Source organism: Monodon monoceros, unplaced genomic scaffold (assembly GCF_005190385.1).
Source record: "Monodon monoceros isolate NGI ecotype Baffin Bay Population unplaced genomic scaffold, NGI_Narwhal_1 Super_Scaffold_13, whole genome shotgun sequence".
Taxonomy (NCBI): domain Eukaryota; kingdom Metazoa; phylum Chordata; class Mammalia; order Artiodactyla; family Monodontidae; genus Monodon; species Monodon monoceros.
The window spans coordinates 18151104-18176552 of NW_021703769.1; the positions used below are offsets into that span (position 1 = coordinate 18151104).

Below are 25449 nucleotides of genomic sequence, written 5' to 3' on the forward strand. Positions count from 1 at the left end.
TTGTGGTCTTCTGTGGTCCTATACAAATTTTAGGATTATTTGTTCTAGTTCTGTGAAAAATGCCATTGGTTTTGATAGGGATTGCATTGAATCTGTAGATTGCTTTGGGTAGTATGGTCATTTTAACAGTATGTTTCTTCCGACCTGTGAGCACAGTATATCTTTCCATTTGTTTGTGTTGTTTTCAGTTTGTTTCATCAATGTCTTATAGCCTCAGAGTACAGGTCTTTCAGCTTCTTTGTTCAATTTATTCCTAGGTATTTTACTCTTTTTTTTTTTTTTTTTCTCCGGTATGCGGGTCGCTCACTGTTGTGGCCTCTTCCATTGCGGAGCACAGGCTCCGGACGCGCAGGCTCAGCGGCCATGGCTCACGGGCCCAGATACTCCCAGGCATGTGGGATCCTCCCGGACCGGGGCACAAACCCGTGTCCCCTGCATCTGCAGGCGGACTCTCAACCACTGCGCCACCAGGGAAGCCCTATTTTACTCTTTTTGATGCGATTGTGTTTTCTTAATTTCTCTTTCTGATAGATCATTATTAGTGGATAGGAATGCTGTAGATTTCTATTATTAATTTTATATCCTGCAACTTCACTGAATTCATTTACTAGTTCTAATGGGTTTTTGTTGGAATCTGCAGGGTTTTCTATATGTAGTATCATGTCATCTGCAAATAGTGATAGTTTTACTTTCCAGTTTGTTTTTTAAAAGTTCCTACTGAAGGTTCAGGCAAGGCTCACGTTGGGCCAGCTTGGGTCATATGTTCTTTTTTTTTTTTTTTTTTTTTTAAATAAATTTATTTATTTTTGGCTGAGTTGGGTCTTTGTTGCTGTGCTCGGGCTTTCTCTAGTTGTAGCCAGTGAGGGCTATTGTTTGTTGTGGTGCGTGGGCTTCTCATTGCTGTGGCTTCTGTTGCGGAGCACGGGCTCTAGGCGCACGGGCTTCAGTAGTTGTGGCGTGTGGGCTCAGTAGTTGTGGCTCGTGGGCTCTAGAGCACAGGCTCAGTAGTTGTGGCTCACGGGCTTAGTTGCTGCGCGGCAGGTGGGATCTTCCTGGACCAGGGCTCGAACCAAGATGTCCCCTGCATTGGCAGGTGTACTCTTAACCACTTTGCCATCAGGGAAGCTTCTTTCCAATTTGGATGCCTTTTATTTCTTTTTCTAGTCTGATTGCTATGGCTAGGACTTCCAATACTATATTGAATAAAAGTGGCGAGAGTGGGCATCCTTGTCTTGTTCCTGATCTAAGAAGAAATGCTTTTAGCTTTTCACTGTTGAGTATATTAGCTGTGGGTTTGTCATATATGACCTCTATTATGTTGAGGTATGTTCCTTCTGTGCCCACTTTGTTGAGAGTTTTTATCATGAGTGGGTGTTGAATCTTGTCAAAAGCTTTCTTTGTATCTATTGAGATTATCCTATGATTTTTATCCTTCATTTTGTTAATGCGGTATATCACTGTTTTTTAGAAATATTTTGGAAAGTAGTAGAAAGAATAACTACAGATCTGCCTCTGGGAAGAGTGAGTCAGGAATGGCGGGGAGTAGAGTCAGGGGAATATTTTTTGCTTTAAGCTTTATATTATTGAATTCTTAAGCTAAGTACATTTTTACTTTGAAAAGGTATGAATGATGAATGCTGAGAAATTGGACTAAAAGAACAGAATAAACAGGAAAGGAAAAAAGATAGAGGCCACCAATTATGATGAAGAAAGTAGGAGCTCAAAGCCTTTTCTGTAAACATAGCTTTCCCATTTATTCACTCACTCATTCCACAGATAGTCATTTATGAGTCCAAATGTCAGGCACTGAGCCTGATGCTGCAGGACAGAGGCCCTTCCCCAGAGGGTGCTTAGGCCCTTAGCCGATGGCATGCACAGACAGGGAAAAGATGACATGGTGATATAGCTGCTATGGCTTGGTGCTTCTCACGAGTTGCTTTCAGGGTTTAGGCAAGTCGGGTAAGACATCCCGGAGAACGTGACACCAGAGTTGAGTTTCGAAGGATAAGAGACAGGAGTGGAAGGACAGTGGAAGGATTTCCCTGGTGAGGCATAGCTTGAACCTCAAGTATTCAGTACAGTTGGGTGAATGGCGGAAGGTAACGTCAGAGCAGCAGACTCGGAATAGAGGCCAGATCGCTTACGCAGGGCTCTGTGCCATGAGGAATTTGTTTTCCTTTTTGAAGACACTGCAGAGATATGATCTGATTTTGTTTATACTTTAGGAAAACATACTCTTGGTCCAATGAGGGTAATGGCATGAAGGTAGAAGGTACTTAGAGTAGAGACACTTAGGAGGCTAGAGCTGGTGAAAAAAAAAAAAAAAATCCCCCTGCCAAAAAAGTGGTAATAAACTAAAGAGGTGGACTGGGGAGGAACCACGGGATTCAGGAATTAGGAAGGAGTTAAGGGAAAGGGAAGTAGTTAAGGATGACTGAACTCTGGGCTGGGTGGCAGGTCGTGGGACTCTAGCCTCTAGTGGGGGACATAGGAGCAGGTGTGTGTGTGTAAAGGCAGCACTGAGTTGTGGGGTTTTTTTGTGGCATCTGTGGAATACCTAATTGAAACTGGCCAGGATGTGGATGGACATGCCTACCTGGAGGTCAGAAGGAGGACTTGGATTTGGAAATGTGCAGCGGTCCTGGTGTAGAGTTGAAGTCTGGGAGTTGAGTGGAGAACTCAGGGAGCCCTTGTGGTATTAAGCGTGTTTAGCCCTGGGGGCACTGACATTTAAGGGTTAGGCCTTATAATAGGAGGAGCCTATGGAGGAAGCTGAGCTTTGGAGGCTTGCAGTCAGAGGGAGGGCAGGAGAGAATGGCTTCCGAGAAACCAGTGAGAGGAGAATTTTAAAAGGAGGAAATGGTCCATAGTTTAAAGTACTGCAAGGAAGTCAGGCTAAAGCCTTGGATTTGGCAGCTAGGGAGTCATTGCTAAGAGCAGCTTTAGGGAAGTAATATGGGAGGAAGTGAAAATGCAGGTGTGGGATTTGTTGGTATAGTTACTGTTCTGAGATAGAGTTGAGCCTGTTTCTTTGTTGAGAGAAGAGCTGTAGAAAGAGAGAGGCTTAGTGACGATTTAAGGAAGTGATTCTTCATGGAACAGATGTTTATGGAGCACCCGTTATGAGCCCAGTGCTGGTCCAGACTCAGGAAGTACAGCACAAACAAAACAAAGCTTACACTTGTGTGTGTGCATCTCACAGGTAATAAATTTATAGTCAGCTAGACATAATATAATGTCAGGTAGCAACAAGTGCCAGGATTCTTCAGCTAAATTGGGCTGAGAAGATAAGAGAGTGCGGGCGGGGGTGGGGGGAGTAGCGTGGCTGGGGAAGACTTCAGGGGTTGGGTGACGGCTGAGGGGCAGCCTAAATGAAACGAGGAGAGACTGACTACAAAGTGATCCAGAGGCTGGGGTGGCTGAGAAGTGGGAGAGGACGGACCCCCAGTACTGATGGAAGGGTAGTTGTCCTCAGGAGAGGGGGCCACCTTCTCTCCTCTGACCCTGGCAGGAAGCCCACAGGACAGGCGACACTAGAGGCTGCCAGACAGCTCACGTGCACCGTGCGACAGACACTGGATTCTGAGCCCTTTACATTCTCCTGATGCTCTCTGTGGTGTGGGTGTTGTCACCCTTTTTTATAGGTGAGGAAACAAAGTCTGGAAGAGGTTTTACCACCTCTGGCTCATCGTTCTTAGAGCCTGGATCTCCTCTGCTTTTTGGCACTTCAGACCCTCGCTGTTACCCTCCCATGGGCTGCTTCTGGCCTAGCAAAGGACGGAGATAAATCTGTCCAGTTTGTGCAGGTTGGGTGGGGAGGTGGGAAGTGAGAAGTTGAGGGATACCCCGTCCATCGGACCCTCTGTGGTCCAGGATGTCTGTCCCGAGTCTCGGTAAGAGGTGGCCCCTAGGAGCTCCTCGCTGCCTTCTTGATTCGCTTTTCTCAGGTGGGTTGTTATTCCCCATGTCCTGTGCCTGCTCCCTTCTCACATCCCCACACCCCCCGCCAGCACTGTGGGATTGCCTCATTTGTGCCTGCTGCCGTAAGGGGGGCATGAATCGATGATAAAAGTACATGGTCATTGTGGAAAATTGAAGGTAGATCTGATTTTTAAAGTAGCTTCCCACTTACTCTCTGTCCCAAAGTGCCTGATAGCGTGGAAGGGATTTGGTGGCCTGTTAACAGCGAACGTCCCCATCCCTCCTGCCGTCAGCTGTGTCTTCTGCTGTCCCTGTGGATATAAGGACCATGGCAGGGTCTGCTGTGTGTGCACTTGTCCATGTTTCCGTAAACACACACTCTTGTAATGAAATAGACCCCAGGTGGCAGAATTCTCCAGATAGAGTAAATTTAAATAATTTCCGTAAATGAATGGTAAAATGGTGTGTACCTGATGTTTTATTATTTTTTAAGTGTCCATAACACAGCACTGAGGAACTTGGAAATGGCGCAGGCACTGGGGCAGAATTTTTGAACTGGAAAGAGAAAAAGTAATAAATTTCAAAATATTATTATTGAAACCTGGCACCCATTTTTCTTAATTGAAGCAGCGTGAGGTAGGTGAGTGTAAGAAGGAATGGGAATTTTTATATTGTTTGCTTTTTATATTATTAGCAGCTAACCTTCTTGTGAAGGTAATTAAATGCTACTTTCATACATAAGCATTGAAAGGCAGTGAGGAGTCCTCCCAGTTTTCATGTAATTCAGAAGTTACACACTTTTCTTTTTTTACATACACTTTTTCCTCTTAACAAATTTCCTGGTTTGTCCACACAGGAGTTTCAGAATATATTTGTATTATGCTTCTAATTAAGTTGTGAGACTCTGAAGTTACTGTTTTAATTTTTACTTTATCGATCCCAAAAGATCTGTCTAATCACAACTTTTGGGTGATGGCAGCACAGCAGCAGAGGCTCCGTGTCCAGTGGTGTGCAGAAGTACCTGCTTTAGGGTATATCTGGTCCTCCATTCCTGCTACATAACATTTAGCTTCACGAAAAGACTAGGTGGTTTTGTATTTTTTAAACGTGTGTCATCAAAGAGGTAAAAAAAAAAAAAAAGTAGAGGTAACTGAAGAGAGAGTGCATTGTAAACTACTAGGTGCTATTTGGAAAAATAAAAGTCAACAGAATGTTTATTGAACACCTATTGATTTTTTAAAAAATATTTAATTTATTTGGTTGCGCTGGGTCTTTGTTGCGGCAGGTGGGCCCCTTAGTTGTGGCTTGCCTGCTCCTTAGTTACACACATGCATTCATTAGTTGTGGCTGGCAGGCTCATTAGTTGCGGCTCTCAGGCTCCTTAGTTTGCAGCATGCACGTGGCATCTAGTTCCCTGACCAGGGATTGAACCCAGGCCTCCTGCATTGGGAGCTCAGAGTCTTAACCACTGCGCCACCAGGGAAGTCCCTATTGATGTTGTTTGTATCTGTTATCTTGTGGAGTGGCTGTGAGCTGGTGTGTAGCTGTCCATCCAGGTGCTAGAGATGGTTTCACAGTAACAATGTGAGGTTGGCCAAAGACTGCTTCCAGTGAACTAGAGCAGTTATTCTTACAGCATCATCACTGGGATGCACTTGGATTTCACACACACTGTCTCTCTCAGAGAATGGGGTGGGGGTTATCTGTGCAGCGTGAATATCCCTGAGGGTGCAGGTGGCAGTATCTTGCATGTGAACAGATGGTGGGGGGCGGTAAGATTTGGTTTAGAATCTTTCACCCAGCTCTTTTCCTCCAACCCTTCTCTCTGCTGAGTAACCACATTCAAGCCACACTTGCGTCAGCCTCTTCCCAGTCTTTCCAGCTTGTGCTCATCTGCCGTCTCTGATCTTCCCAGGCCCTGTGATGGCACGGGCCCAGGACCTCCGTGGCCCTCTGCAGTGCCGGAGCTCTGCTGTGACAGGCGTTTTCACGTTGTGCCCTACCTCACCGCTGAGCTTCCTCTCAGCTTTATTTCCTGCTGGCTTATTTCCTTGGGATGGATCCCTGAAAGCGGAACTGGCAGATCAATGGACTGTGGCAGTTCATAGATCTAATGGCACGTTGCCTGAGTGCTTTCAGAAAGCCTGAAACAATGAAAGGTGCCATCAGCAAGGATCAGTGGGTCCACAGTTTTCCCCACGTTCCTGGCAGTGTTGGGGCCCTGTTTTATTTGCATGCTAGTTTGTGGTACTTGATCAGAAATGGTGTTTTTTGATGTCTCTATTGCATTATACTTGATTTTTTTTATAAATTAAAAAGTAATTTTTATTGGCACTGGACTTTTTCTGTATTTTGTAAATGATTGATTTCATTTTGTCAGGTAGAATTTTATTTGAGTATATGTGTCTGGTTATTTATAATATCCCTTTTTATTCGCCAGAATTTATTTTCCAAACTTCTTTCTTCGTTTCAGAATTTGTGATAGTTGAGAGTGTTGGTTTTCTGGGGTCTGATAATTTGAAATTGAGAGATAAAGAAGATAAACTTGTACTAACATAGTTTACCTAGTGCCGACTCCACTGTAATGGAGTTTAGGTGGTAAAATTCTTTGAACTGCCCTGATTCAGAGCCCTCCTCTTGCCATTTCTCAGGAATCTCTGGTTTTCTTGAGGTAATTGCTCGATCACATGCTAGTCCTCACACTGATCCTTAGAAGCACTGTTTGCTGACTTCCCCTTTTCTTGATTTGGCCAGTTCTTCTCTGTCCTCCTCTCCTTCCCCCTTGGTCTAGGCCCCGCCTGCGCCCACTTTGCAGCGTGTTACCTCCTTGGATGCTATGCTCTTTGCAAGCAGCAATATCCTGGTAGCATTTTATGGTCCTTTTAATAGAAAATGCTTCTGACTCTTGGAGGAAAAAAACCCCTAAAGTTACCAGACTTTAAACTGGTAAACTGTAATTGTGGCCTCAGGGATGATTGAAATCTTTCATTTTTCTCAGTTGCATCATACACACCATGAGCCCACTTAGAAGGTGGGACTGTCTTACTTTAAAGTTCTCCTTGATGCCTACACATCACATTCATTTGGATATGAGAAATAATTATAACATAAGGATAATTGTGTGCCTCTGGGATGTTTTCCTAGCTCTCTGGGATGTCCAGGAAGTCAAAGTAAACAATAAATATGAGGTGGTGTCTACATCCAGACTAGAACCAGAAGCCGGGATACTATGATCCTTCCATTGTTTGTCTGTGGGGAAGGTGAGAGTGAGTGATTCAGGCAGCCCCAAATTCTGGGTTTCCTAAAATAGCATTCTTTCTGTTCCCTGGGATGCCCTTAGTGCACTTCCGTGACCTCTCAAGCCACTTGCTGGGCTCTTGTTGCTATGGTGCTGAAAAGTCATTTATGAGAAAAAGTTCAGGTGTCATCATGGGCATTACGGTTGGAGTGGGGATGGGGCTTAAGTCCTGGCTACGGTAAAATCATTTAAAAAGATATGAGGGCTTCCCTGGTAGTGCAGTGGTTGAGAATCCGCCTGCCAGTGCAGGGGACACGGGTTCGAGCCCTGGTCCAGGAAGATCCCACATGCTGTGGAGCAGCTAAGCCTGTGCACCACAACTACTGAGCATGCATTCTGGAGCCCACAAGCCACAACTACTGAGCCTGCATGCCTAGAGCCCATTCTCCGCAACAAGAGAAGCCACTGCAATGAGAAGCATGTGCACCTCAACAAAGAGTATCCCCCCGCTTGCTGCAACTAAAGAAAGCCCATGCGCAGCAACGAAGACCCAGCACAGCCAAAAATAAAATAAATTAATTTTTTAAAAAAAAGATCATGTGAAATATTGGAATGGAACTTATTTTGTCAGTTTAAAGTGCACATGGTTAAAGTGCACATGGTTTAAAACATCAAGTAATGTAAGAGAGCTTATGATGAAATGCAAGGGTGCCCTGTCCTGTCTCACACCAGCTCCTCTCTCCTTCAAGACGACTTTTAACTCTTTTAGCTCTATTTTATTGTGTATATTTCTTTTTATTTATTTATTTATTTTTGGCTGCGTTGGGTCTTCATTGCTGCACGCGGGCTTTCTCTAGTTGCTGTGAGCAGGGGCTTCTGTAGGGGCTTCTCACTGCAGTGGCTTCTCTTGTTGCGAAGCACCGGCTCTAGGCATGCGGGCTTCAGTAGTTGTGGCACGTGGGCTCAGCAGTTGTGGCTCGCGGGCTCTAGAGCACGGGCTCAGTAGTTGTGGCACACGGGCTTAGTTGCTCTGCAGCGTGTGGGATCTTCCCCGACCAGGGCTCGAACCCGTGTCCCCTGCATTGCCAGGCAGATTTTTAACCACTGCACCATGAGGGAGGCCCATATTGTGTATATTTCTATTTCTTGATTTCCAATTGTAGATACTACTTACTGATTTTCTTCCAAAAGAAATGAGGTCTTTGCTTAGTTCTACCCCCTCTCCACCCCCCTCAATATAGTCATGTCATTATTTTTGGCTCCTCTTTTAATTTCCTTCATAATTTAATATGCCAGCATCTTTTATAACTTGTTTTATCTACAAAGACAGTATCTTTTTGACTCCATCTGGAGCAAAAAACTAGGGTTCAGGATGGGAGAAGGTAGGTTTAGGCCTATATGTAGGCCTCTGGGGGGTGCTGGGCTAGAAGACCACTAATTGTAAGTGTTCTGGAGAAGTAATCCTCTATTCTGTGTTTTCCTCACGTGTCGCAGCTTAATCTTGAGATAATCTAAAATGTTTCATTTTGGATTTTAGCATAATCTTTGCCTTTTTTATGTTTTACAGAAATAAAATAATTGCCTTTAATAGATGATAATGAAAATACAGAAGAAAGAGAAGCAGGTAAGTGGTCACATATCTTCTAATGGAATGCATCCAGCAAACACTGGTGCTTTTTTACAAGAGGAGAGGCTGGCACTTTGGGCTTATCTCTTAGCCTCTGCTGCCTGTTTCCCATTCTCCACGTGGTAACTGAGAGCTCTGTTCTGAATGACTTAATATATAGATTTTTACTATGCACAGGTCAGCTCTATATAGGAGTAAATGTAATGAAGATTGTAGATCAGAATATTATTCGAAATTAGCTATGCAAAAGAGAAATAGCTTACCAAGTTTTTATAAAGGGAGAAGTGATCGCTTCTTTATAGTTTACATATTTATTATTTTCGATGTTTGGTTAAACTAAAAGCACTCACTTACAGAATTCTTATTTATCATGATGTGCTGAAGTTTTCTCCTGCAGAAAATAAATAGTGAACATTGACTGTTTGGCATTTGGTTTCCTGGAGGGGAGTTGATAAAAACATTTGGCCCTTGTGACACATCCTGCTAAGATCTTTTTCCTTAGTTGGTACTTATGTGTTCCAGGTGATTACATTTTCAGAGGATCCTAGAGACCTAAACCAGTGTGGCTCAGGGAGGTGAGATGAGGGGACCTGCCTCTGTCTCTTAGAAACAGGCTGTCTCTGATGGGCTGGTTTTCCTTTTACAGAATTGAATGACAACCTGGTAACTGGGGAGATCTGAATCCCTGCCCTTCAGCTGGGACCCTATGCAGAGAGGTTGGGTGGGACCAGCCACTTTCCTCTCTGCTTGTAGAGCACTGAGTAGTCGGATACAGGGTGACCTAGGGATATGGTTACAAGGACTACCCTCTGTTCTGTTCCCAGTGGATAGGTCCTTGTGAAACCAAAACAAAACGGCCTGTTTTGGGAAAGAATTGAGTCACCTGCTGCTAATTTTAATAGGAAGAACAGTGCCTAAACACTATCTACACGCTGATTTCCTCCTGTCCTGGCTCTGTAGAGTCAAAAGTTAGTACACAAACACTGTAGAGAATGCAGTTCCATCTGCCAGGATTTTATCCTATGGATATACTCAGACGGGTGTGTAGGTTTCATTGCGACTTTGTTTATTATGGCGAAAATGGAAATGAACTTAAATGTCCGTCAAAAAGGAGACTACAGGCCTACCTCATTTTACTGTGCAGGTATTACATTTTTTACAAATTGAAGGCTTGTGGCAGCTCTGCCTTGAGTAGGTCTATCAGCACCATTTTTCCAACAGCATTTGCTCACTTCGTGTCTCGGTGTCACATTTTGGTAATTCTCTAAGTATTTTGGAACTTTTCATTATTATTATATTTGCTGTGGTGATCTGTCATCCGTGATCTTTGGTGTTACTATTGTAATTGTTTTGGGGTGAACTTCACTGATAAATGTCTGTGACTGCTCCACCAACTGACTGGCTGTTCCTCCATCTTTCACCTTCTCCTCCGGTTTCTGAGCCCAGGAAACAACCATTCCTTGAGACACAACAATATGGAAGTTAGGCCACTTAATAACCCTACGGTGGCCTCTAGGTGTTCAAGTGAAAGAACCAGTTGCTCGGCTCTCACTTTCGATCAAAAGCTAAAGGTGATTAAGTTTAGTGAAAAAGGCACATGGAAAGCAGAGAGAGGCTGCAAGCGAGGCCTCTTGTGCTAAACAGTTTAGCCAAGTTGTGGATGCAAATCAAAGGAAGAATTCTTGAAGGAAATTAAAAGTGCCGTTCCAGTGAACACGCAAATAAGAAAGCACAACAGCCTTATTGCTGATATGGAGATAGTTTGAGTGGTCTGGATAGAAGATCAGACAAATCACACCATTCTCTTTAAGTCAAAGCCTAATCCAGAGCAAGGCCCTAACTCTCTTCAATTCTATGAAGGCTGAGAGAGGTGAGGAAAGTGTAGAAGAAAAGTTTAAAGCTAACAGAGGTTGGTTCATGAGGTTTAAGGAGAAGAGCTGTCTCCATAACCTAAAAGTACAAGGTGAAGCAGCAAGTGCTGATGTAGAAGCTGTAGCAAGTTATCCAGAAGATCTAGCTAAGATAATTAATGAAGGTGGCTACACTAAACAACAGATTTTCAGTTTAGACAAAACAGTCTCCTATTGGAAGAAGATGCCATTTAGGAACTTGATAGCTAGAGAGGGCAAGTCAGTGCCTGTCTTCAGAGTTTCAAAAGACAGGCTGACTCTCTTGTTAGGGGCTAATGCAGCTGTTGACTTTTAGGTTGAAGCCAGTGCTCATGTACCATCCTGAAAATACTAGGGCCCATGAGAATTATGCTAAATCTACTCTGCCTATACTCTCTAAATGGAAATTACAAAGCCTGGATGATAGCATATGTGTTTACAACATGGCTTACTGTATGTGTAAGTCCACTGTTGAGGCCTACTGCTCAGAAAAAAATATTTTCTTTCAAAACATTACGGCTCATTGACAATGCACATGGTCACCCAAGAGCTTTGATGGAGTTGTACAGCGAGATGAATGATGTTTTCATGCCTGCTCACACAGCATCCATTCTGCAGCCCATGGATCAAGGAGTAATTTTGACTTTCAAATCTTATTATTTAGGACATACATTTTGTAAGGTTGTAGCTGCCATAGATGGTGATTTCTCTGATGGATCTGGGCAAAGTAAGTTGAAAACCTTCTGGAAAGGATTCACCATACTAGATGCCATGAAGAACATTTGTGATTCATGGGAAGAGGTCAAAATGTCAACATTAACAGGAGTTTGGGAGAAGTTGATTCCGACCCTTATGGGTGACTTTGAGGGGTTCAAGACTTCAGTGGAGGAAATAACTTCAGATGTGGTGGAAAAGACAAGAGAACCAGAATTAGTAGTGGAGCCTGAAGATGGGACTGAATTGCTGCCATCTCATGATAAAACTTGAACAGTTGAGGAGTTGCTTCTTATGGATGTGCATAGAAAGTGGTTCCTTGAGATGGAGTCTACTCCTGGTAAAGATGCTGTGAAGAGTGTTGAAATGACAACAAAGGATTTAGAATATTACATAAACTTAGTTGATAAAGCAGCAGCAGGGTTTGAGAGGATTGATTCCAATTTTGAAAGAAGTTCTACTGTGGGTAGAATGCTGTCAAACAGCACTGCATGCTACAGAAAACTGTGCAAGGAAGAGTCAGTTGATGTGGTAAACTTCATTGTTGTTGTATTGTAAGAAATTGCCACAGACACCCCAGCTTCAGCAACCACCACCCTGATCAGTCAGCAGCTGTCAACACCAAGGCAGGACCCTCCACCAGCAAAAGGACTGTGACTTGCTGATGGTTCAGATGATGGTTAGCATTTTTTTTAGCAACAAAGTATTTTTATTTTAATTTTTCAAAATAGAAAACATAAAGGAACTTTAATATCCAGTCAGGGCAAAGAATACTGGATTTAATGACCCATTAAGTGTGAACCACTTTAGGTTCTTCACAGTAACAGATGTATTTTAAAGTAAACTTTGAATGCATATTGCAGAGAATGAATCCATTTTAAAAACTTTATAATTTCCTTACCTGATACTAATACCATTATGATTTTTAGACTGTAAATTTTTAAAATGATTTAACACTGAGAATAAGATTTAAAGCAAAGTTAGCAATATTCCTGAATTACAGATTTGTTCAGTAGTAAGCCTTTGAGTCATAGTACTTTCTTCTCAAAAAGTAGTCAGTGTACATTTTAGAATTGTGCAGTAAGAAAATATTGGCTAATAAAAAGTGGTATTACTTGAGATAGTCAAAATGAAAGAAAAACTATACTTTTGCTTGGATTATTTATGCCCAAATAATTTACCCTGCAGTCCACAGATGTATAGGGCATAAAATATTTTTGAATAAGAGAAAAGCGAGGGTCCTAAAATAGGAACATAAACCAGAAGAATCTAAAAACAGCATCCTGTTATTTTATTTTTTGAGTATTTAAGCTGCTTTTGGTTGCATGCCCTGATCTGTAGAAGGTTAATTAACAAGGAAATAAAATTTCCAAGTGTTTAAAAAATTTGCTCATCTTCTATAAAGCAAGTTTTAATGTGTCAACACTTAAAAAATACACAGTGACTTGATGAAACATCAGTACAACTGCATAGAATTGAGCTCCAGAGAATTATACATTTATGAGCTGTCTTTCCTGGGCTCTGGTTTACAGGAGTATTGGCTTAGAGACCAGCTTAGAGCCATCTGCTCCTACCTGGAGGATACAGGCCAGGAAACTCTTAGGATTATATGGGCCTTTTCTGTTCCTAAATAAAACACCAGGAGCTCTCTGGTCTTAAAAACAACCGAGCATCCAAATATGTACACTGGGGACCCTTTCCCTTTGTGAGTCAAAGAAGAGGAGAGTTTGTGACTTTCGCTGAAAACAAAACAAAACAAAATCTCCCACAATTCTTCTAAGAGACTGAAATGTACTAGAAATTTCAAAACTAGAACAATGCCATCAAAGATTAAACCTCTGAATGCCACCCCAAAATAATAAAATTGGGACCTCCAGGAAAACAGGTACCAAAAGAATCAAAGTAATGAACACACTGAGGATTCCCCTCTTTGAAGGCTGTTTAAGGAGGTAGGGTTTCACAGGTTTTTGTTTGTTTATCTTTTGGCCTCTGAACATTTAAAAAATGCTTTGCCCGGCTCGTCATTTAGGCTAATTTTGGAGTTCACAAGAAACCCTAATACTGACATAAGGATATTCTACAGTTTCACAGCTATCATTTGTACATATTAAAATCAAGTTGATTTACTCTTTTTGAGTAAGTATAACTAGAATATGGCAAATTAATATATTTCTTTACATACAACTTTGTGTCTCAAAGTTCTTGAAAAACAAGAGCAGATAACTTTGTATTCAAAGACTACCAAAGTGTGCATTTGATATTTATATGCAAACAAAACCTTATGAATCTCCTGTCAATTCTGCATGATGCCTTTAAGGAGGAAATTACATACAAAGTTGCTAACTGGGGCTTCCCTGGTGGCGCAGTGGTTGAGAGTCCGCCTGCCGATGCAGGGGACACGGGTTCGTGCCCCGGTCCGGGAGGATCCCACATGCCGCAGAGCGGCTGGACCCGTGGGCCGTGGCTGCTGAACCTGTGTCCGGAGCATGTGCTCCGCGACGGGAGAGGCCACAGCAGTGAGAGGCCCGCGTACCGCAAAAAAAAAAAAAAAAAAAGTTCCTAACTGTGCAAAATGTTAAATTGCTAAAACATTTTACATAATGAAATGATACATGTAAATGTAGAAGTTGACACATAAAATTAACATGGGTTCATAAGAACTTATCACATTTCAGAGATTTTCTTTAGTAACAAGTTTTTGTTTTTATATTTCCTGTACACAGCGAAGTTTATCACAGAAGATAACCCTTTTAAACAAATTCAACAGGGAATTCTTGAGGCACCTTCTCATATAAAACACAAGATGAATGCAATTATCAATCCATCTGAGAAAAGTTTTCAATCTAAAGATCATTTTTTTTCCATTTAAGTATATTTTATAGAACTTTGATAAGGCAAGACAAATTTGTGAAAAAATGTAGATACAAAAATGATGTAAACTAATATCTTATATTAAAAAACCCCAAAGGGAAAACTGGAGATGGGGCAGCTCAAACAATGCCTATTTCAGAAAAACCTAAAATAGAATTGTGCATAAGCTGAAGATTACAAAGAACTTCTAGACTTGGCACAGTTTGGGTTTTCCTTTTTTCTTTTTTTTTTTTAGTCTTTATATTACACGTTTTAAATCATATCGGGAATGCAAACTAGAACTGCCCACTACTTCAGTGGAAAAAAGTTCAACATTGTGCAATTTTCTGCCTCTATTTTTAAAAAGTGGCAGCAATCCCTGCATTCGTATATGAAACAAGGATTTGAGAAACTTTATCAAAAAAGGTAATGAAGGCAAAAATTGGCAGACATCCAGCATATTGTTTCTTTTTAAAACAATGTAGATGGTAATTTCATGATTAAAAAATGAATCTTTTAAATAAATACATTGTATCTGACATTTGCACTGACTGATTTGATAAATCTTTAAGTAAACAAGGGCTTTACTACACTCCCTGTAGCCTTAAGCCACTGGCTTTAGGTTCTGGAGTCCTTTTTCACTGGGTTTCATACACTGCGACTCTGCAGACTGATGAGGCATCATGCTGCCGTTCGGTCCTGGAGGCGGCTGCACTCCATCATTTGGTCCCATCCATGGTGCAGAAGACTGTTTAAATCCCTGCTGGTTCCATAGCTGGCCATACATTCCATATGCAGGTACTTGCCAACCATTAGGCATATACTGGCCAATTTGTTGTGTGTTCCCATACCACTGGCCCCAGTGGCCGTAAGCTTGTGGATATCCAATTTGATTCTGCTGTTGCATGGGATTTATCATATCAAGAGTTTCTTTGCCCCAGTAGCATTTCACAACATGGCCTTCAATGGTAGTTCCATTAACAGAAACAACTGCATGTGCTGCACTTTCATGGGAATTGAACCGAACAAAAGAATATCCTTTATCTGGAAAGACTTGAAGTTCCATTATTTGTCGAAATGGCGAAAAAGTCTGACGCATTAGTTGTTCTGTTAGCCCAGAAGTGACATCTCCATCATATACAGTACAGTTGCTTGGACTAGACTGATTTACGACCTCATCATATGATAGCTGTTTGGTGTTTGACTCATATGTACTCTTTGGAACTGGAGGCTTTCGGGTTGCCCAGTTAGTTCTGATTTGTCTTCCACCAAGCCACTGGCCACCCATCTGTTGAATGGAGTTTTCAGCATCCCATCTGTTGAAAAAGGAGACAAAGCCATATCCCTTAGACTTTCCTGTTGCCATGTCTTTTACCACTTGGGCATCTGATATTCTTCCAAATGGTGCAGAAGCAGCTTTTGTATCTTCAGTTGTAATTTCTGGACTGAGATCACCAACAAAGACATGGAAATGACCTTGTGAACGCTCTGTGCTGACAATGGTACTACTGCTTGTGTCCTCCTTTTGACTGCTGTGGGTTGTTGCCCACTTCACTTTGACTTCCTTACCCATTATATTCCACCCATTCATAGCAGCTAGTGCTACAGCTGCATGACGACGCTCATAAAACTCTGCAAAACAATATGGATCATTTCCAGCTGTATCCATAATCATTCTGGAGAATTAAAGCTTCTGTCACATCTCAGGAAAGCTTACCGACATATAGAGTCTTAGGCATTTCGTCCTCCATGTCTGCTGCTGTCGCGGTGGCGCCTCCGGGTCCAGCTCTCTACCCTTTACTACCTCACAAATCTTTTGAGCGGCCATGGCTGCGAAATGGTGGAGTTCTCGGCCATCTAGAGGTTACTGCGCCCCCTTCTAAAGCGGCAGTTACACTAAACCGCCCAGCCCAGCGCGAACAACAAAGCCTCAGGTCAAGATGGCGGTGAGCCGGGCACCTTAGAGCAGCCCGGGAAATGACCCAGACCGCGCAGGTGCAGAAGAATCTTGCACTTTGGACCTCCTGTAATTTAATTTTTTTAAATCGGAGTACAGTGCCAAGCAATAAGATATTTTTAAATTAAGGTATGTAGATTTTTTTTTTAGACATAGTGCTAGTGCACACTTAATAGACTACAGTATAGTATAAACATAACTTTTGTATGTACCTGTAAACCAAAAAATTTGTGTGACTCACTTTACTACGGTATTTGCTTTATTGTGGTGGTCTGGAACTGAACCTGCAACACCTGTGAGGTAGGCCTGTATATACATCATAGCACATCTACCTAGTGGAATATTTTGCTGCTGTTAAAAAGAACACGTTACTGAAGAGAATCCCAAGCCCTCGAAACTACTGTCATTTATGATACATGGGCAGATTTTTATTTCTTAAAATAATCTGCATATTTAATTTTTTAAAAATTATTTAAGGTAAGCTTTCATTTCAATAAAAACATTCTTTACCAAAATTATCCCAACATGAATTTAGGTTCTTTTCTTTTGAAAGTTCATATTGAGACCTTTGGTATGTCAACCAGTTATTATGTAGCGTTAGTTAGATGGTTTTCATTTACACCTCATAGTATATGTTGACGAACAGGGTAGAGTTTTTATTTAAAAGTTAATAGTAGATAGGTGGAGGGGCAAGTAAATGAAGTGGAGGAGTTGATCCTGCTTCTCTTATAGGTACTGGTGACGGGCCATACCGACGACTGAACTGCAAGACGTTGCTGAGCATGCTAAAGCAATCCACGGGCTCTAAAACCTATCTTTTGACATACCTTAACATATTTTTGTTTTTCTTGTTCTAATTCATTTTGTGCTCTGAAACATATACTTGAGAGGCCAGAGCAAAGTGATCAGGATGATAAAAGAACGTTGACTCATTCAACATGAGGTATGATAGATGAAACTAAGATTACATAACCTGAAGAAGGGAATATTTAAAAGCATCTCTTGGAAAAGAGGTTGACTGTGTCTGTTGCTGGACCTGTAGGTGAGAATGGAGAGTTATAGGTGGACAGGCTTTAGCTCCATCTGAAGAAGACCGTCCTGAGAAGTTGAGCTGCCCAACTGTGGCCTGCACCTTGTGGGCACTAAGCTCCCCACTCCTGGGAGAGACTGGAAAGCTGTTTGCTTGTGTGTCAGAGGCCAGGAAGTGGGCGTTTGGGCTGGATGACCTTAGTGGTACATCCTGACTAGAATCCTAGGGTTTACCAGGGCATTTATGTATGGTATTTATCTGTGGTATCAACATAAATAGTAGTCTAAGTGGATACAATTTTTAATTAAAATATTACATAATAGTTATATATTACATAGTGGTTCTTTCAGCTCATGTTACTGATATTACTCAATATATCACTAGGTGAAACAAACACGAAACAATTTTTTAAAAATAAGCGGCTGAGTGTTAAATTCTATGAATAAAGTGGCTTTGAGTCCGTCTACATGCAGAAAACATTGGAATAAACACAACCACTTTTAAACAGTGAATAGAATTGCCTCATCTCCTGTCCTGACCCAGAGGGTTCTGGGAATCTCTGGTAACGAGACCTTGGGCCAACATCAAAGTGGCAACAAAAGATCTAGGATCCGTGACGTTTGACAAGTGTCGCTGTGACTATAGAGAATTGCCTCCCTCCATCTAACTTGGATTCACTCTAGGGAAAAGTAGCCCAAAGCTAGTATTCTGAGTATTGTGGGAAAAAAGCAGGAGTAACAGCAGTGAACTTCTTTCCACTTTTGATACGGTTTATGGTTTTCTCATTAACTCACTGTCTTTTGCCTCAGTTAGCCCGTCCCTTTACTATTGATATGGTTTTGGATAAATTTTGCCAGTTTTGGGAAACTACGTAACATGTAGTGACCAAGGATCAAAAGTTCTCATTTTGGGATGAAAACGGAAATATAGTACCCACTGCTAACAAAATGTGTTCTTAGGATGGTGGTTGTAGGTCTTCTGGTAGCTGCCAAGCCCACATTTGATGTTCTTTAACCCTCATCTTGGGATCCTTCTGGGTAGAGTTGAAAAGAGATCACTTATTTAATCTTAAATGTTCTGCTGGATTGTTTGATTCTTCATGTATTATCCCATTCTGGCCTGGGGGACAAATGGATTTATAAAGAAATGGATAGAAGAGGAAAGTTAATGAGTTAACGGTTTTCTGGGGGAAAGGTTAGGGAGATACCCTTGGTGCTGGGGAGTGGATGATGGAAATAAAGTAGAGGTGGTTAGAGAGTCTTGCTAATTCTTATTCTGAGTTTGGTGTATGCAGAACCTGAGGCAGTATCGTGAAGTAGTCAAGAGCAGTGGCTCTTAAAACCAGGAGTCAAACCCGGGTTCAAATCTTAGCTCTAGTACTCACTAGCTTTGTGACTTTGGGTGAGTTATTTAACCTCTCTGAACTTCTACTCTATAAAATAGAGTCATATTTGGAACGATAATATACTTCCTCTTAGAGTTGTTTTGAGACATAATCTGTTTAAGAAACTTAGTATATTGCCTAATACTCATTCCTTAATAAAATCAGGTATTATTAATGATCATTGCTGACATCTATTTTATCTTTCAACTATCAAAACAATTCTGAGTACTCAGAGTAGCTGTGACTAAAGGTCGAGATATATGAAAAGCACCGTTCCCTGCCCACACATAGTATTCCTAACTCCAGGCAATGGTCTTGCTGTGCCTTGGTATGTGGAAATGGTATTGGCCAGGGTTTGCTTAAGTTCTGGGCTCAGGGGCTCTAGTAACCCAGGACTACAGCGAAATTACAGGTGGGCCAGGAAGGAAGAGGTAGGAAAATAGTCTTATTCTCTCTGTATTTGTTGATCTACTTGGCTTAGAAGATGTCACAAAAACATTTTAGAAGAGGCCTCTCTTAGCCTTGGTTGGCTGAAACAAACATCATTGCACTTTGACAGATTAGATAATTGAATCACTTTGAGCCTTTGGTTTACTCATAAAAGCCATAGTTGTTTGGAAAAAAAACTCGTGGTTTCTAGAAACAACACTTGTTAACAAACAGGCACTTATTAAGTATTTTCCTTCTCTCTTCCTAACTCTTTCCTGTCAGCATCTAAATTTAATAATCTACCTGCGCCCAGCTTTTTTCACCACGTGGAATTAACAAGGTTTAGGTTGACTTTGCCTAAAGATTTAGAGTAGTCAAAGAGTCTTGAAACATCGTAAGAGAAAAAGCCACCACCACCCCATCCTGTTTTAAAAGCAAAAATATGAAGATAGAGGTGGAGACTTGACTGACAGGTTCAAGGACTTTGGGGTAGAGGAGCTTTGCAGAAATTAGATCGTCAAATCTGTTGATCGCTCTTCAGTCCTTAGCTTACCTGCTCCTCAGCAGCATTTGACACCTGTGATCATTCTGTCTTAAAATGCTCTCATCCTCCGGTTTCTGTGAAGCAACACTTTCTTACCCTTTTTCCCTCCTACATCACTGGCCTGACTGCTCCTTCGCCCTGCCTGTAGGTTCTTCCCCCTCTGGGGACCTTAAGTATTAGTGTTCCGCAGGTTAGGTCCTGTTTCCTCTTCTCTCTTTATCCATTCTTCTTGGGCGGTCTAATTTATTCTCATAGACATTTCCCTTGGAAAGTGTATCCAAGAGCGTCCTGGACACCTCTGCCTGAAACCGAACTCTTCTCCTCCTGGTGCGAACCAGCTGTGACCATGTGAGGAGCCATGTAGGATTGAAATACCTGCTTCATCACCCAAAGCACAGAACTCCTGGGTATGGAAGGATTGAATATGCTGAATACAGGGAAAAAACTCACAAACACAGAGGGGACACACAGACACATGCACACACTGACATTGTCCCTGTCCCTCCTCAGATGGGTCTTGCTCACTCAGCCTCAGCACAAATGTATTTGCCAAATGAATGCGTCCCAGTGCAATTGCAGTGTGATAAAGGCAAGGATATGTGGGGTTTTCTGTGTTTACTGTATTCCACAGGCAGGCGGTAACTATAAGGAGAAAGAGAAGGTGAAACAATAAGACAATTCTAATTCCAACTGGAAAGTAGCTTTGCCACCTGGAATGTCCACAGACCAACTCGTTAGTAGTAGTAACTACTTCTTATTTTGTATTTTCATTTTATTATTTGGACTTTAAAAAAAAGACAGATCTCAAACTTAGTTAAGCTTGTCTGCTTTTGTGTGTGTGTGTGTGTGGTATGCGGGCCTCTCACTGCCGTGGCCTCTCCCGTTGCGGAGCACAGGCTCCGCACGCGCAGGCTCAGCGGCCATGGCTCACGGGCCCAGCTGCTCCGCGGCATGTGGGATCTTCCCGGACCGGGGCACGAACCCGTGACCCCTGCATTGGCAGGCGGACTCTCAACCACTGCGCCACCAGGGAAGGCCCTTGTCTGCTTATTTTTATATTTAGTTGATTTCTTGATATTAAGTAAGTCTACACAGAAAACACTTTCCTCTTCCTGGGGAAGGTGGAAGACCCTGAAGCGATGGGCAGCAGGGGCTCCCTGGGCCGCTCACCACTGGGTTGAAATTGGAGGAAGCGCTTCTGGGTGAAGGGTGTGCAAGTACACTCTGCCCTGCCCTCAGTCAGATGTAATCATAGTGCTGGCGCCTCTCATATTCTCCCTTTGGTTCTTGAATACTGATGATTTGGAGGAGTGTGAATTGTCTGGCAAACAATTTTTCCTTCGTTATTAAAGTCTGTTACATCTATGTGAAAATTTTTCTATTATAAGTATATTGAAAGCAATATTCTCATTATTGAAAATTTAGATGTCTGTTTAATAAAAAAAATTTTAAAAACCCAAATTTGCACAGCCTCAAACGATTAACATTTTATTTTCTCCCATTCTTTCTTCTGTACACAGGTATTTGTTGTCATCTTTGTTTACACGTACAATTTTGTAGATGTCTTTTTTCAAATTGAAAATATTCATTTCATCCAATAATCATATGATTGAGTTTTACTGTAAGCCACAAAGGTCTTGGGGAACACCACAAAGTCACTGTCTCATGAAGCTTACCTTCTAATCATGGGAAACAGGTAAAGGCAAACAAATAATAACTTAGAGAAAGTTTTGAAAAAAGAAGTGAAAGTTGCCCGCAATGTTATCTCCCAGACATGATGATGGTATGTGTCCTAAATTTATTTTAAAAAGCTAATGTTGGGCTTCCCTGGTGGCGCAGTGGTTGAGAGTCTGCCTGCCGATGCAGGGGACGCGGGTTCGTGCCCCGGTCCGGGAAGATCCCACATGCCGCGGAGCGGCTGGGCCCATGAGCCATGGCCGCTGAGCCTGTGCATCCGGAGCCTGTGCTCCGCAATGGGAGAGGCCACAGCAGTGAGAGGCCCGCGTACTGCAAAAAAAAAAAAAAAAAAAGCTAATGTTGATATAGCCTTCTTAAAAAAACAAAAATGGGATTCGATCATAGGTTTTCTTTTTTTACTTTCCCACATGTTGTGGACACTTTTTAAATGTCAACTAAAACTTTGTGTAACAGTGGCTGTGTAGTGGTATTCTATATGATGGATGTGCTATTAATTTAAGCATTTTCCTAACGGTCGACAAATAGAGTATTTACAGTTTTTTACTCTATTAAAAATAATTCTGTATCAGATATTCTTATACATAAACCTTTGGAGTATCTAAATGTTTCCTTAGTTTATGTTCTCAAAGAGAAATTGCTCACTTTAAAAGCATATCCAAAATTAAAATTTTAGTATTATTGCTACTCTCCCCTACAAAAAAATCTTTTAATAGTTGATGCTCCTGCCAGCAACATAGGACCCTTTTCAGTATATTCTTACATTGAATTTTTAAAAATTGAGATACAATTCACATGCTGTAAAATCCACACTTTTAAAACATGCAATTCAGTGGTTTTAGTATATTCACAAGATTGTGTAAAGATCACCACTATCTGATTCTAGAACATTTCATCATCCCCCAAAGAACCTTATGCCCTCACCAGTCACTCTGTTTTTTCCCTCAACCCCTGGCAACCTCTACTCTACTTTTTGTCTCTATGGATTTGCCAGTTTGGGGTATTTCATGTAAATGGAATTATACAATATGTGGTCTTCTGTGCTTGGCTCCTTTCACTTAGCATAATTCTTTCAGGGTCTATCCATTTTGTAGCCTGGGTGATTTTCTTAGATTCTAATTTGCCTTTCAAGTACTTGAGTGATTCTTAGGGGGATAACCCAGGTTTGTCCTTGGACCTCTGTTTGGGAAGCATTGACCTAGGCTGTAATCTTTCCATGAGTTCTTAAATCCTTTACAACTGACCCAGAACCTGTTTATCTAGATTCACATTTTTAAAGTGTCTTTTCTAGGAATATTGTAGGTTGATGGTCTTCGATCAAAGAAATGTGTTTTATTACTATCAGTGCAGTTTATGAGTTATCATTGTTGCATGTCTCATCAGTCAGTCTCTCTCAGTTTTATCCTTGTGTTCCTAGAAGCTAGTCTCTTTAAATTGTCAATGTAATGTAAAATGTTGTTACTGTGGTCCATCATCTGAAGTCTGTTCCTTTTAGGGCCATTTTCAAAATGGTAATTTAGGGCTTCCCTGGTAGCGCAGTGGTTGAGAGTCCGCCTGCCGATGCAGGGGACACGGGTTCGTGCCCCGGTCCGGGAAGATCCCACATGCCGCGGAGCGGCTAGGCCCGTGAGCCATGGCCTCTGAGCCTGCGCGTCCGGAGCCTGTGCTCCGCAACGGGAGAGGCCCGCGTACCGCAAAAAAAAAAAAAAGGTAATTTAATGCCCTTCTTAGCAGAAGTTGAAACAAAGACTTTATTTAGGCTCTTTACCTTTTCCCCCACTGACCTTGAGAAACATGGAAGAAATATATTTTGTCTTATATTTTTAATCCTCAGCAGATATCTTTTCCAGGCTGCCAACAAGGTGCCTTAAAAATAAAAGCATTTCTGGTGGATTATTGACTTTCGAGATTATAATTTCATATTTTTGGTTACTAATATCTGCCTTTTGGAACACTTCCTCCTTTTTTTTTTTTTAAAGAAGGTGTTGGGGGTAGGAGTTTAATTAATTAATTTATTTTTCTGTGTTGGGTCTTCGTTTCTGTGCGAGGGCTTTCTCTAGTTGTGGCAAGCAGGGGCCACTCTTCATCGCGGTGCGTGGGCCTCTCACTATCGCAGCCTCTCTTGTTGCGGAGCACAGGCTCCAGATGCGCAGGCTCAGTAGTTGTGGCTCACAGGCCTAGTTGCTCTGCGGCATGTGAGATCCTCCCAGACCAGGGCTTGAACCCGTGTCCCCTGCATTAGCAGGCAGATTCTCAACCACTGCGCCACCAGGGAAGCCCACACTTCCTCCTTTTTAACACGGGCTGATTGACGTCTTGTCCCAGCTCTACCAACTTCCTAGGAATACATCTTGACAAATTGCTTTCTCTCTCTAAACCTCTAAATCTCTAAACAGATTATCTTATCTGTAAAATGAGAAGTGGACTAGACAACTCTCTAGGATTCCTGGGAATAGAATTGCTGGGACGTCAGGTAGGTATGTGTTTAGTTTTATAAAGAACTACCTGACCTTTTCCTAAAGCGGTTGTGCACACCATCACATTTAACGTTTCTAACCAAATGTCATCATGCTGGTCTGGTGGCCTGGTTCCCTGACATGTCGTGAAATACTCAACGAAACAAGCATTTGGCCAGAGGATTCAGATCCAGGCTTCTCGGCTCACTAGTTGTATGGCCTTGGGCACATCACTTAGCATCAATAATCATTCATTTCTCCATATACAAAATAGGCAACATGATGCTAAGTTTGTAGGATTGTTGAAAAGATTAGAGATGTCATGAAACATGCTTTGCATAATTCTGAGCATATCCATTTGATGTCTGTCCAGTAGCTGCTAGCTGCTGTTACTGTTATTGCCTAATGATTGAATATCCAGTTACCACCACGCCTGCCTGAGATACCTGCTCAGCTTTTTGGAGAGCCCCAAAAAGAGAGACCTTGACATGAGGTATGAGTTGAGGAGAGAGTCTCACTTTGACCTACAGAGTGCTGCCTTGATGGAATTAGGTCTTCAGTGTATTGTCTTTTAAAGCCTTTTAAATAAACAGACCTGTGTCTCTTGCTTTTTTAGTGTGTCCACCCTTGCATTATAAGCAAAAACTTATTCCTTGAGGGCCAAGTGTCCCTGGCACATAATTAAGTAACATCCCAGGGATGGTTATGTGGTCATAGGATCCCAGCTTTAACCGGGTACCTGTTACAATACTGTTGAGTTTCTTGCTGTCTTTTCTTTTTTTCTCTTTCTTTCTCTTTCTTTTTCTTTCTTTCTTTCTTCCTTTCTTCCTTTCTTCCTTCCTTCCTTCCTTCCTTCCTTCCTTCCTTCCTTCCTTCCTTCCTTCCTTCCTTTCTTTCTTTCTTTCTTTCTTTCTTTCTTTCTCTCTCTCTCTCTTCCTCTCTTCCTTGCTCCCTCCCTCCCTCCCTTCCTCCCTTCTTTTTTTGTCTTTTTATTGTGGTAGAAAACACATAATTATAAAATTTACCATCTAAACCATCTTCTTGTATTTTATTGATTTAAATTTCTTTTAAGTTTACTTAGTTCCTCTTTTTCCTAAGCCTTAAGCACTGAATCAGCAATGAGGGAGTCAAACTGAATTGTTTTCCCTTTTGTTCCCCCGCCCCCAAGTAGTGAGTCCTGCCAGAATGACCAGTTCCCTCTGGATTTAGGCTGTTTATGACACTGGACTTTATTTATGATAAAAAATCCAAAAGAATCCTCCTTTTCTTTCATCACTTTCTCGTGGGATTCTCAGTGTTATGTTTGGGAGTATCAGACTATGAAAGGGAACTGGGAAGAACAGCAGGGAAATACGCAGCTGAGTTTTGCACTCCCCGTCAGTTCCAGGGTGGGCCAGGAAGTCTGAGCAGAGATTGGTAACCAGAACGCCAGAGAGAAACCACACCATCTGGCAAGTGTCTGTGCCCTTCAGCACAGGCCAGGCCCCTTGGTAAGAGAGCAAGCTACTCACAAATGGGGCTGGTCCTAAGCCATCATCCAAAGATGATTGTAACCATCTTCCTGGAAAGCCTGCTTGTCTCTCCCTAAGTTATTTCTTTGTTCCCTGAAACTAGCACCCACGTTATTATCAGATTATTGGCAACCCCAGCCTTGTTATGAAATGACAAATGTACTTTGTGACACCAGGCCTGAACACATGAGCTATACCTTCTGC

The 25449-nt window shown here is 42.0% G+C and overlaps 1 protein-coding gene and 1 pseudogene across 4 annotated transcripts in view; one reads left to right on the forward strand and one right to left on the reverse strand.

Annotated features, from left to right (window-relative positions):
* The window catches only part of CHD6 (chromodomain helicase DNA binding protein 6), a 211721-nt gene that overhangs the window by 56322 nt on the left and 129950 nt on the right, over positions 1–25449 (forward strand). For all 4 annotated transcript variants that reach the window (XM_029221761.1, XM_029221758.1, XM_029221759.1 and 1 more), the window contains one exon: positions 8727–8783. In XM_029221761.1, coding sequence (XP_029077594.1) covers positions 8751–8783 — 33 coding nt within the window. In that variant the 5' untranslated portion in view covers positions 8727–8750. The remainder of the gene's footprint in view (positions 1–8726; positions 8784–25449) is intronic.
* LOC114894749 lies at positions 14744–16189 on the reverse strand (annotated as a pseudogene).